Source organism: Penaeus monodon, chromosome 41, assembly GCF_015228065.2.
Source record: "Penaeus monodon isolate SGIC_2016 chromosome 41, NSTDA_Pmon_1, whole genome shotgun sequence".
Taxonomy (NCBI): Eukaryota; Metazoa; Arthropoda; class Malacostraca; order Decapoda; family Penaeidae; genus Penaeus; species Penaeus monodon.
This window is the reverse complement of record NC_051426.1, coordinates 8,001,542-8,015,617: the sequence shown is the minus strand read 5'-3', so window position 1 is coordinate 8,015,617 and position 14,076 is coordinate 8,001,542. Positions and strand designations below refer to the sequence as shown.

Sequence of the window (14,076 nt, the reverse complement as noted above, 5' to 3'; positions counted from 1 at the left end):
GCCAGGACCAACAGCAGAAGGAGGATGTGGGCGTGGAAGGAGAAGAAGGAGAGAGAGGAGATAGGGAAGAGGAAGAGGTTGGGATAAGAAGCGACCCTGCGGAGGGAGAAATGGCGTCATCCTGCCCCTCCTCCTGCTTCTGCGAGACTGAGGTGCGTCTTGGGGGAGGGGCCTTTTATAGCTGGCTCTGGGGGCGTGTCTGTGTGTAAGAACAATATTGATAATGATATTAATAATAATAATAATAATAACAATAATGATAATAATGATAATAATAATAATGATAATAATAATAATAATAATAATAATAATGATAATAATAATAATAATAATAATAATAATTATAATGATACTGATGATATTAATAATGATAATAATAACAATAATAATGATGATGATGATGATGATAGTGATAATGATAATAATAATGATAATAATAATAATAACAATAACAATAGTAATAATAAAAATAACAATAATAATAAAGATAATAATAATGATGATAACAATGAATACATTAATGATCATGATAGTAGTAATAATGATAATAGTAGTAACAATAACACCTCTAATACTGATACCAGCAGGGTTGTCAAAGTTGCCCCCACGAGCAGGCCGCCCCGACGCACGGTCGGGTCGCCTCTCGGCCCACTAACGACGCCATTAACCCCCCCCCCCCGCCCGCAGGCCGGCTACGCGACGTGCGTGGGCGACAGCCAGTGGGCGCCGCCCGCCCTGCCGCCCGGCCTGACCCGCGTCGAGCTGCGCAACTTCCTGGTACCGGAGCTGGGCGCCGCGCAGCTGCAGTTGCTGCCCGACCTGCGGGAGCTGCAACTGAACCAGTGCAACCTGACGAGGCTGCTGGACGACGCCTTCGGCCGCCTGCCGCAGCTGGAGCGCCTCGACCTGTCCGAGAACCAGCTGACGCGACTGGGGCCCGCCGTGTTCGCCGGCCTGGCGGCGCTGCACCACCTGGACCTGTCTGCGAACCGCCTGGCCAACCTGACGCGGCCGTTCTCGCAGCTGGCGTGGCTGCAGCACCTCAACCTGAAGGACAACAACCTGACGACGCTGACGCACGACACGTTCCAGGGGCTGGACCGCGTGCAGTACGTCAACCTGGACGGCAACCGCATCGCGTCGGTGGACGTGGCGGCGTTCCAGCACCTGACGGGGCTGGCGCACCTCATCCTGTCCAACAACCCGCTGGCGTCGCTGGCCACGCTCGACTTCTTCGGCTCGCGCCTCCAGTACATCGACGTGTCCAACATCGGCATCGCGCGCGTGCCGCAGGCGCTGACGCAGTTCGTGCGCGACCTGCGCCTGGCCAAGAACGCCATCCGCGAGATCCACCGCGGCGACCTCGACTCCTACCCGTACCTGGGCCTGCTCGTGCTCGACGACAACGGCCTGCAGCTGCTGGAGGAGGACGCCCTGGGCCGCCACGAGTACCTGGCGCGCCTGTGGCTCAACGGCAACAGCCTGCAGGCCGTGCCGCTGTCGCTGCCGCCGGCGCTGCGGGCGCTCTACATCGAGGAGAACATGATCGAGGGCCTCCGCGAGGGCGACTTCCGCGGCCTGGCCAGCCTCGAGCAGCTGTTCCTGCGGCGCAACCACATCGCCAGCGTCGCCGACTGCGCCCTCTGCGACCTGGTGAGCCTCAAGACGCTCGACCTGCAGGCCAACCGCCTCACGACCCTCGCCGGCAGGGTGTTCTCGCGCCTGGCCAGCCTCGAGACGCTCGACCTCTCGCAGAACCCGCTGCTGGCGCTCGACGCCGCCGTGTTCGCCGGCCTGACGTCCGTGCGCGTCCTGCAGATGTCCCGCGTGCACTCGGACGACGTCACGGTCCCCGAGACGGCCTTCGACCCGCTCAAGGGCCTGCAGATCCTCGAGATGTACGGCTCGCCGCACCTCGTCGCCCGCATCCTCGGCTCCACCAGGATGCTGCACTCGCTCAGGGGCGTCCGCGAGCTCAACCTCATGCACAACGACCTGAAGGCGCTCAGGAACGACTTCCCCGCCTTCTTCCCCAAGCTGCAGGTACGGGGGGGGGCATAGTAGGCGGGCGCGGGGAGGGCGCAGGGAGAGGGGACGGGAGAGGCACAGTAGGCGGGGAGGAAGAAGGGGGGGGGGAGAAGGAGGGACTCGGTTAGGGCTGGCAGAGAGGGGGAGGGGAGAAGAGGGGGGATGGGGTGGTTGGGAGGCAAGGAGGAGGGGTGGGGGTCAAGCATCGGGATATGGGGGTGGCGAAGAGGGAGAAGGGAGGAGAGGGAGAAGTAGAGGAGGGAGGAGAGGGAGAAGGGAGGAGAGGGAGAAGTAGAGGAGGGAGGAGAGGGAGAAGTAGAGGAGGGAGGAGAGGGAGAAGGGAGGAGAAGGAGGAGGGAGGAGAGGGAGGAAGAGAGGAGGGAGGAGAGGAGAGAAGGGAGGAGAGGGAGAAGTAGAGAGGGAGAGGGAGGAGGGGAGAAGGGAGGGAGAGAGGAGAAGTAGAGGAGGGAGGAGAGGGAGAAGGGAGGAGGAGGAGGGAGAAGTAGAAGAGGAAGGAGAAGGAGGAGAGGGAGAAGTAGAGGAGGGAGGAGAGGGAGAAGGGAGGAGAGGGAGAAGGGAGGAGAGGGAGAAGTAGAGGAGGGAGGAGAGGGAGAAGGGAGGAGAGGGAGAAGTAGAGAAGGGAGGAGAGGGAGAAGTAGAGGAGGGAGGAGAGGGAGAAGGGAGGAGAGGGAGAAGGGAGGAGAGGGAGAAGTAGAGGAGGGAGGAGAGGGAGAAGGGATGGGGCTGGAGTCCTGGGAAGGAGGGAGAGAGTCCTCGAGGAGGGAGAATGGAAATAGGAGGGGGGGGGGGGAGGGAATCGGTAGATGAATGGAGGGAGGAAGGCCGTAGGGAGGGGGGGGGGATATGGATAGATAGAGGAATGCATGGATATGGGAATAAGTGGATGAATAGACATAGATAGATAGATGGATAGTCATTAGAATATATGCTTGTAGATGGATAGATAGGTATATAAACAGACAGACGAATAAGTGAATAGGTGGAGAGATGGACAGACGAAAGAAAATAGAAGAACAGATAGATAGATTGCCAGATAAGACAGATAGACAGGAAACAGAGAAAGAGAGAATGTTCAAGAAGAAAGATAATCACAATTGTACATAAAAATAGATAGATAGTGAATCGATAGATAGAAAATAGTGAGCAAATAGACAGGAAAAACCGAACAGATAGATAAATAGATTGAATGAGGCGATAATTTTAATCCGTGTGTGTTTTGGTCGAGTATCATCATCTTCATCACTGTCTTAGTCATCATCAGCATCGTCATCATTATCGTTATCATTATCAATTTATCATCGTCATGACAGTTTTATAATTATCATATTCGTCAAAGTCATAATCGTCATCATTATCAATAGCCATCGTCATCGCAGTCATAGTCATCTTATTCATCAAAGGCATAATCATTAATTATCGTTGTCATCATTATTGTCAGTTTCATCATCATCATTAACTGTCGCCATCACAGTCGTAATCAACATCGTCATCATAATTATCATCGCCATCATTATTGTCACCGTAGCAATTATCGTCATCACAGTCATATGCATCATATCAAAATCATAATCATCATCATCGTCATCACAGTCATTATCACCACAGTCATCATAATCGTTACCATGTCTGTCATCACTACGAGCATAAATGTCATCATAATCATTAGCACCATTATCATAACACTCATCATTATCACCACAATCCCAGTCATCATAGTCACGATAGCAGTCATCAACGTCATCACCAGGATATTCACAAACAAAATAGATTTAATTGCCTTTTTTATTTAAATTGACAATAATTCCAGCCTTCCACATTTATAGCCGGGATGCCATTCACAAATACGTATTTTATACATATTTTCTTTCATTTGCGGATATTGTTTCTTGATAAACCTTGAACTATGAACTATGAACTATTTGTGAACAGGAGGCCCCCTGCCTGAACGATGGCGTTTCATCAAAATAATGTCTTTATATTAACACAATGGTTCTTGGATCAAAGGCTCTGTATCTGAATGAGTAACCTTGAGTTGAATAACGAAAACATTTATTTTATACTTATATTCCTTTATTTTATACGATAAGTTATTGAATGTTTGAGAAAAAGAGGTATGCTTGACATTTGTCTCTAAGTTTTTTTTTCACTTAATCAATACCTGTTTCTGTGATCAAAGTTGTGTTTTTTGAATAACTGATCTTTATTTGAATAATGGTTCCTTATTCTACATATATCATACAAGAACAGCGGCTTTTTATTCAACAATATATATATATATATATATATATATATATATATATATATATATATATATATATATATATATATATATATATGTGTGTGTGTGTGTGTGTGTGTGTGTGTGTGTGTGTGTGTGTGTGTGTGTTGTGTGTGTGTGTGTGTGTGTGTGTGTGTGTGTGTGTGTGTGTGTGTGAATATATGTATATGTATGTATATATGAAAATGTTTTTTTTTCCTTCATTCAGCACTAAACTATCGCACACAAATTTGTCTTATTCAACATTATTATTCACCATCTTATCTTATTATTCAACACGGTCTTATCATCTTATCTTATTATTCAACAAACGTCCTCGCCCATTGCAGGTTGCAAAGCTCAGCGGCAACACTTGGGACTGCACCAGCCCGAGCAAGATTCTATGGATGAAGAGGTGGATGGTGGCCCGCTCGCCCGTCACTTTCTATCGCTCGTACAGCATCAGGTGAGAGGGAGAGGGAGGGAGGGAGAGAGGGAGAGGGGGGGAGGGAGAGGAGGGAGAGGGAGGAGGGAGAGAGGGAGAGGGAGGGAGGGAGAGAGGGAGAGGGAAGGGAGGGAGGGAGAGAGGGAGAGGGAGGGAGGGAGAGAGGGAGAGGGAGGGAGGGAGAGGGAGAGGGAGGGAGGAGAGAGGGAGAGGGAGGGAGGAAGGGAGGGAGAGAGGAGAGGGAGGGAGGGAGAGGGAGAGGAAGGAGGGAGGGAGAGAGGGAGGAGGGAGGGAGGGAGAGGGAGAGGAAGAGGGAGGGAGAGGGAGGGAGGGAGAGAGGGAGGAAGAGGGAGGGAGAGGAAGAGGGAGAGGAAGAGGGAGGGAGGGAGAGGGAGGGAGGGAGAGGGGGAGGGAGGGAGAGGGGGAGGAGGGAGAGGGAGAGGGAGGGAGAGGGAGAGGGAGGGAGAGGGAGGGAGGGAGAGAGAGAGAGAGAGAGAGAGAGAGAGAGAGAGAGAGAGAGAGAGAGAGAGAGAGAGATCAAATATAGATCAGTTTCTAACGTTCATACAGCATCCGATCGTTGATGGACAGACAGATAAATCATGGATGTTTTTTTACCCTTCATTCGTCACCAGGTTAGGTTGGTTGAGATGTTTTTAGCATGGAGTGAGAGGCAAAGATGGCAATTTTCACTTAAGAATATTTTCCTACACTGTTTTTCCTTCATTTTCTCTATCTCCTTCTTTCTTCTTCTGTTTCTTAGTTTTCCTTTTCGGCTTTTTTTTTCTCTCTTTTTCTGCTTCTCTTTTTCTTCTTCTTCATTATTTTCTTTTTCTTCTTATCATCTTCCTTCTTCGTCTCATTCTTCTTCTCATTCTCCTTTCTCTTCTTATTATTATTCTCCATCTTCTTCGTCTTCTCCATCTTCTTCTTCTTCATCTTCTTCTTCATTATCTTTCTCTTCTCCATCTCCTTATTCCTCTGTAGGGGATACTCTTTAAAAAAGGTATTGAAATGGCACCATAGATATGCAGATCATGAAGTTAATATCAAAGTCATGGCGCTTGATGCCAAGAAATTGCGAGAAATTAACATGATTTTTTAAAACTTTTTCCAATTCTATGCTGAAAAGGGTGGTTTAAGGGTTTGCTTTTGTAATAACAAAAATGTGGAATTGTATTTTGATATTTTATATCTTGGAATTACTTATATGTCATGAAGGTTACATTGATAATGAGGTTATAGCGTTTTCTTTTTTCTTTCTATCTTATATTTTCTCTCTTTCTCAGACAATGTTTTATTAAAAAATATATATTATTCATGGTGAAAATATCCAGTGATGTCGATTGCTTTTCATGTTGAGCGAACTACTCATTTCAAAATGGCTGTTACATTTCCAAGGTCATTGTCGAAGGTCGGGAGACAAGCCTTGCGCGGCGGCATCGCAAGTTCACCTTCTCCCCTCTCCCTCTCCCCGCAGGTGCTCCTCGCCGGCTTACTTGGGCTACAAACCCGTCATTCTCTTGGAGAACTCCGACTTCCTCAACGCCAGCACGTCTGTCAGTCCTACATCTACAACCACAGCCACAACAACAACTGCTACAACAACAGTTACAACTACAACTGCAGCCAGCACTACTTCGGCTCCTGCCACAGCTGCTCCTGCCATCGCCCTGAACTCCGGCGGGGAGACCGCGGGCGCCCACGACGCCACGAGCGCGGACGCCGTCGTGAGGACGTCGGCGCCGGCCACGACGCCGATGCCGGACCTCGCCGTCCTCACGCGGCGGGACAGCAACTCGCCCATCATCGGCGTCGCCCCGTTCATGGCGCGGCCCAAGCCCGCCGCCAAGAGGCCTCCGGCGACGACCGCAGCCTCGGAGACTGCCACCAGGGCCCCGGAGGCGACTGCGGCCCCGGTGGCCTCCCCTGCGGCCCCCGCGGCGACGACCGGGGGTCCTGAGACTACGACGGGAGCCCCGGAAGCCTCCTCGACGGCGGTCTCTGGCGCCACCGAAGGCCCTGCCGCCTCCTTCGCCCGCAGCACGACCGAGGCGCCTCCCGCGGCCCGCCCCTCGCCCGCGGCCGCCGCCAGCGAGCCAGCGAGCGAGGCGCCCGTGGCGAGCACGTCCACCACCCCCGCTCCTGCGCCGGCGGGAGGCCCCGGCACCTCGCCCAGCCCGGGGGCGCCACGAAGGCCTCGTCGCCGCCCTACTGGGTCATCCACAACCGCCGGCCGCCGCAGGAGCCCGCGCGGCCGGCACCCCGCCCGCGGGACGGCGCCACGCCACGCAAGAAGTGGCGGAGGCCGCTGAAGGACGCCCGCCCCAGGGCGCCGCCCTCCGAGACGCGGGCGGCCGACGCGCCGGGGGGCGTGGGCGGCGGCAGCGAGCCGCCCCCGCGCCACCGGGCCGCCCACAAGAAGGAGCTGTGGATCTTCCGCGGCGACGGCTCGCGCGGCCTGGGCGGGCCGCCGCTGCCCGTGGGCGTGAGCGACGGCCGCGTCAGCGACGGCGCGGTGGTGGGCGCGGGCGTGGTGGCGTCTTGCGTGGGCCTGGCGCTGCTGGTGGGCGGCCTCCTGCTGGCGCGCGGGCGCGGCAAGGCGGCCAGCCCGCTGTGGGCGGCGTCGTCGTCGTACTGGCGCCAGGGCGGCGACGACGACGTGGTGATGGCGGTGGGCGTGGGCGGCGCGGGCGGCGGCCTCGTGACCGAGTCGGAGGGCACCGTGGGCGTGCTGACCGAGACGCACCGCGGCCTCAACAACCGCCTGTACCTCCTCCTGCAGAGGGACTCGTCGACGGGCATCACGCCCGACTCGCTGCCCGACCCCCGCGCCCTCCCCCCGCCCCCGCACTGACCCCCGCGCCCTCCCCCCGCCCCCGCACTGATCCCCGCGCCCTCCCCCCTCCCCCCTCGCCCGCACTGACCCCCTCCCCCCCCCCCCCCGCCCGCACTGACCCCCTCCCCCCTCGCCCGCGCTGAGCCCAAGTCGCCATGCCCCCTCCTGTGGCACTCCCCCCCCCCGCTGACCCCGTGCCCGGCACCTGTGGCACTGCCCCCCCCCCCATGACCCCACACCCTCGCTCTCGCTTGTCTCTTCCTCTTCCTCTTCCTCTTATCCTGTTTTATTCCCTGTTTCCTCTATTTCCTTCCTCATTCTCTTCTTTCTTTCTTTATCACAAATATCCATTTCCCCCTCTTTCCCTTATTCCATCTTTATCATTCCTATCTTCCTCTTCCCATCCAAGAGACCAAACTTTTACAAAAAAGAAATTAAAAAATAATAATAAAATAAAATAAATGTATGAATAGCAAGACGAAGAATAAAAAGGACGATAAAGAAATAGACACAAGACATAAACAGACAAATAAAACGACGAGACGAAGAAACAGGACAAAGAAACAGCCGATAAAACACCGAAACGCAGAACAGGAAGAGGAAGAAACGACGGAGAAAAGAGAAACACCGATAAGAGGAAACGGGAAGAAGAGGGAAAAAGGAGGATAACGAAGACAAGGAAAAAAATAACGAAAACGGACGGAAGGCGAACATAGGCAGCAAAGACACAAACAAGTAAACAAGGACATGGAAAAAAGACTTTCTTTGTGTCTTTGTTTATTTGTTTAATCGACAATGACACCGACGAATCAATGACAAAAAAAGTGACAAATACACTAACAAAAAATATATATTCTACAAAGACACAGGACACCTAGGTTTTTAAATAAAAATTAACGACAAAAACACATCCCTCAAGAACAAGAACGAGAAACATTTTAAAATAAATAAATAAATAAACCATTTTCTGTGAAATTTCGAAAATACAGGTACGTTTTTTTGTGTGTTATCCTAATGCTGTTTAACAAAAAAAAAATGTTTGAAAATAACAGTTGCGCCTTTTTTCCCAACTAGTCATTAGCATAAGAGACACTAGAAGTTAGGAAGTTGTTAGGAAACTTTCTTTTATATCTAATCAAGAAACAATATTACTAATAATACAGATAATAATAATAATGTCTGGCAACTCGGCATTAATCCTGCTGTGAGTTGCCGGTTTGTGATTTTCGCCGTGATTGCAGGCGGTGAAAATAACTTTTGTGAATGAAGTTGACTCGACGGTGAAGTTAACTGTGTGTTAATATCGCAAGGGAGAAATTAACACGAGATTTTAACGTGCCTGGTTGCAGATCGTGGGCATAAAATAAGCCTCTTGTTGCATATTGCAATCCTTAATTTACGTGTATATGTGTGTGTTTGTCGCGCATTTATCTTCATATAAGTAAAGTAGAAGATAGAAAGAAAGTAAAATAAATTGTAGAAAAAAAAAACACATTAAAGACAGACGAGAAAGATAATCACCGTTAACTTTCAGACAACGTTATTTACACAGTTGTCAAAAACTGAGACATTGCGCTGTGTTAACGTTGAAAAAAAAAATAAAGAAAATTACAATAAAATAAGACTAAGTATGAGCTGGGGAAAAAATGTCTAGAAAAATATCCTTTTACATCCCTAATGTGAAAAAGGATCCTTAAATAAAACACACACACTTACAAAGGCCGGAAGAAAATTAAAGCCAAAGACCAATCCTCAACCCGAACACCCGAAGACGAAGCCAAGGCCAAGAAGCACCCTCACCCACGCGTTGAGACGAGGCCGCGGTTCCTGTGATGTTATAATGTACATTTATGTGTCTCAATCCGTGTATGGCGAATGTGTATATGGTGGTGGAGAGTATCTCTTAGATATTTTTAGTTATGGAATGTATATGAAATCTGTCCAATAAATAATGAAACTTTCGAATCTGGTTTCATTTTTTATCATTTTATCTATTTATTTATTTGTGTTTATTTGTTTATTTATTTTTAGTTGTGTTTTTATAAAATATATATATATATATTTTAGAAAGGAATGGTCGGAGAAAAAAATCTAATTATAGAGATCCTGTCAAATGCATGGGACGCGCGCAGGCAGACACGCACACATACACATACACACATACATACATACACATACACATACACACACATACACACACACACACATACATACACACACACATACACAAACACGCATTTATCAATAACGATAAATTTCTTTCAACATTGATAAATGCCAATAATAAAAAGTAAATCATGATAAAACATAATAAAAACACATGATTACAAAAAGATAAAAATATTGACAACACTAGTGTAATAATAGCGAAATTAATACTGATAATATTACTAGCAATAATAGTAGTAGTAACGATAACGATATAATATGATCATGAAAATTATAATAATAATAAGATAATAACAAGAATGATAATAATGATGATGATGATAATAATAACAATCATGATGATGATGATGATAATAAGAATAATTATTGATAATAACAATAATGATAATTAATGGTTATATCATAATAATAATGAAACAATTATTATTATTATTATTATTATTATTATTATTATTATTATTATTATTATTAATAATAATAATAATAATAATAATAATAATAATAATAATAATAATAATAACAATAATAATAATAATAATAGTACAAAACGATAATAATAATACGATAATAAATGCTAAGAAATAGTAGCGAAAAATGTGGGTTACGGATTACTAAATGATGAGGGTAAAGTTAAAGGTTGTTAAAGGAGGAAGGAGCTAAGGGGTTGGGGCAAGTAGATCAAATGGAGGAAAAGGCAGGGGATCCTGGGGGGGGGGGGGGTGTCCAATAGGCTGGGAGGTTCCTGAAGTGAGAACAAGTGAGGAAAGGCAGAGGTACGGGTTGCTGCAAAGCGGGGACAGGATGGTAGGATGCTTAGGACTGAAAGAAGAACATTGCATGAGGAACATGGAGGTGGATCAGATTGTGACACGAGATAGGAATGTACGAGGCGAGTGTGTCCAATGCGTGAGGGGGTAAGGGCAGTTTTCTAGCGTCTGTTCATATGAATGGTATTAACCAAGGGGAGATGGAAGGTTCTATGTAAGTTATTAGTGGTAAGGCTAGACCAGAAAGCCTGTCAGTTGTGAAAAGGAATGTTTTGAAGTGAGTTTAGTAGTCAGAGGCTGGTGTATGGAAAATCTGGGTTGATGGGATGTGAACAATGTGGAGAGTGTGCTAGTGAATCTGCCTCTTCATTGCCCGGGGATCCTAATGTGGCTGGGTATCCAGTAAAAACCGACGGTTTTCTGTTGTACGTTTAAATGAAATAGTTGGTCCTGAATTTGCGGACAAAAGGTTGACTAGCTAGATACTGTATGAGAGATAGTGAGTTTTTGGAGTCGGTGAAAATTGTGAAGGATGAGGAAGGGAGGGAAGACATGCGTCTTATCGCATACAATCCAAATGTAAGGACGCTGGGTTCAGGTGGAAGTGGAGAGCTGAAGGTATAGGAAGGAAAGATGATAGCAAAACCAGCCCGAGAGAGTTGTATAAATGTATGGAGGAATGGGGAGAGACATGGTTGAGAAAACGAGTGCGAAGGATAGAAGGGGAGTATCTGGATTTAATCTAGAAAAAGGAACTTGACTGGGGGAGAGAGGTAGTAGAGATAGGTTGATAGGGGTAGAGGAAATACTGCGGAGATGGTGAGACTGGGAGGGGAGCGGAGCGGAGCGAAGTACAGTTTTCGATTAGGTAGAAAGAGAAAAACTTTCTCGGCGTGCTTGTTGTCTGGCCTCACAGAGTGAGGTCCAGTTTGAATCTGAGAACTGCTACCTCAGATTCGAGCTTGTAGGCAGGGCAGCTCCTATACAATACATAACTGGAGCCACCACAATTGGCACACGTGCGTGACTAAGCAGAACGACTACGAAAGGAAACTTTGCCTACTTATTTTTTGGAGAAATTGTTGGAAGAGAAGGGTATTGTCAGAGTGTGGGGCTGTAGAGGGAATCACAAGGCTGGGCCAAAAAGGGTACTCAAAAGGTTTACATAGGTGGAAGCAGTAGGACGAGGGCGGGAGGAAGATGGGGTGAAAGGGAGAGAGGTAGGACTGTCGCATAGAGGGGTATTGTAGGGTTCTCTAGATAAGGAGGAGATGGGAGTGTGTTCCTCGGCTGTTTTAATGGAATGGAAGCGAGAATGAAGGTGAGAGCCACTACTGACCTAGCTGATCTATGCAGCAAGTTCAGTAGCAACTTGGAAAGGTTCAGAAATGAGTGTTACAGATGTTGAGGACTTGGACAGGATAAGGGGGATGTTTCCCTCATAGTTTATGGATTCTATGTCATACTGTAGAAATGGGTGTAGAGGAGGTAATTGTGAAGGTGTAATTTTGCCAGCTGCGTTTAATTGAGATTCGGATTGTGCGACGTAGCTGAGCTGATGCTCTTTTAAAATATAAAGAATGATGTTTAGGGGGATTTTGCTTGTAGCGATAACTACTCCATGCCACACACTTCAATCAAAGCACTTTGGAGCATTTAGTGTTCCACCATGGAACACATTTAGATAAGTATGGTCAGGAAGTTTGGGGAATGGCTGTGACAATCAGCATAGTGATTGTGAAATAAGAAAATATGTTTGATGGGGAAGAGAAGGATGATGGAGGGAGAGGGACAGTAGAGAAAAAGATAAAAGTACGATAGCCTGCTCTATTGAATCACCAGCATGGAGAGTCGGGGAGCAGGACAAAGGAAGTAGGAGAGAGGAGAAAAGGGAAGTGATCACTATAGGGAAGGTGGTCCAGAACTGACCAATGGAAATCGAAATGATGGGAAGGAGAGCAAAGAAAAAGGTCAAGGGATGAAAAGGCTTGTATGCACATGGGAAGATCTGAGTTGAGAAGGATAAGGTCAGTGTTAGAAACATTTTTAGGGAACGGCCTCAGGAAGCAGTGGTAGAATCATCCCAAAGACTGTGGCAACAGTTAAAATTAATGTGCAAAATTAATTTTGGCCTAAGATAGGGGAGACCCCCAATGTGGGGCCTGTCTTCTTTGCCCCCCCCCCCACAACAACAATGGGCAAGGCATGGGGGGGGGGTCAAACTTTATAATATTGATAACTGGCATATCTGAATGGTTAATGGTTAATGGTTAAAAGCAAGATAAATGTGCTAGACATCTAAGGTCATGTAGCACTATAGTTAATGTTAGGGAAGAGTGGTTGAGTTAGTGATTAGTTGTCTAAGCTGGGCAAAGGAGTTGGTGAGTGAAAGGGTTAGGGTCGGGTATGGTAAGGAGTTAGATTAGATGAAGGATATGTATGCGTTTGAGGAAAGAGAATAGGTTGTTGAAGCAAAAAGTGTGGGATTCTGTAAGGATGTCTGATAGGTTGAGAGGTCGGTGAAGGAGGGATAGGTGGGGGGAAAGCAGAGGTACGAGTTGTTTCAAAACGTGGGCACGGCAGTAGGATGTGTGGGATTGGAGTGTCTGGTGGTGTGTATTGACTTTATGAGAGTTTAATTTAGTTTAAAAAGGGGTTCAAGTGCGTAAGGAGGGAGTGGAAGGGATAGGGGGATGGTGGGAGGGTTAATGTGGGCGGGGTTGGGGTCGGGGGGGATGGGCTGTGTTGGGAGGGGTAGTAGGATAGGGTGTAGGGGGATTTTCGTTTTGGAGGAGGGTGGATATCAGCAGTTTTCTTGGAGTGTGGAAGGAGGGAGTTGTAAGATTTGGAGGTTGAGTGTCAGTTTTCATTATGTAATCTTGAATATTTTCAAAAGGTTTTCTTTTTCTGAGTTGGTTCGGGAGTTTTGGGGATAAAGGATTTCTTGTGAGGGGGGGAAGAGAGGACTGGGTTCAAAAATAGGAGCAAAGGAAGGTGGAGGTGATTGTGTGGTAGGGGAAGAGGGGTGGAACGTTTGTTCTGTTGTTACGGGTAGTGCGAGGAGGGAGAGGGAAGGTGTTGGGATTGTATGGTGATTGAAGTATCTGTAGTAAAAGGGTTGGAGTGTCTGGATTTAGGATGGCAAAAGAGTTTTTTTACTGGGGAAGGTAGAGGTAGAAGAGGGGGGTTAGATGTAGGAGGGGGGGGTTTTTTGGAGAATTGGAGAATGAGCAGTATTACTGGAGTAAGGAGTAAGGGAGAAACCACGTCGACGTGCTTCTTGTCTGGCTTCGCGGTGTGTGAGTCCAAGTTTGAATCTGAGAGTTGCCACCTCAAACTTGTAGGTGAGGCAAGCTCTATAAAATATATTATGGGGGCCGCCACAATTGGCACATGTGCGTGATTGTGCAGGGCAGTTAGATCGGGTATGGCCAGGTTGGGCACATAGTGGGCATCTGGCTGTGGAACGGCAATGTTGGCTGGGTGTCCTAGACGCCAACAATTTTGGCACTGACGTGGAGGGGGTTGTATGGACGAACAGGGAGGGATT

General features: G+C 47.9%; 1 protein-coding gene across 1 annotated transcript in view; it reads left to right on the top strand.

Annotated features, from left to right (window-relative positions):
- LOC119598245 (leucine-rich repeat-containing protein 4B-like) overlaps positions 1 to 7,121 on the top strand; it is a 40,043-nt gene extending 32,922 nt beyond the window's left edge. The window contains exons 2-5 of the mRNA XM_037947891.1: positions 1 to 152; positions 688 to 2,043; positions 4,657 to 4,772; positions 6,232 to 7,121. The exon at positions 1 to 152 is cut by the window's left edge and continues 91 nt beyond it. Coding sequence (XP_037803819.1) covers positions 1 to 152; positions 688 to 2,043; positions 4,657 to 4,772; positions 6,232 to 7,066 — 2,459 coding nt within the window. The 3' untranslated portion in view covers positions 7,067 to 7,121. The remainder of the gene's footprint in view (positions 153 to 687; positions 2,044 to 4,656; positions 4,773 to 6,231) is intronic.
- Positions 7,122 to 14,076: the final 6,955 nt, after the last annotated feature.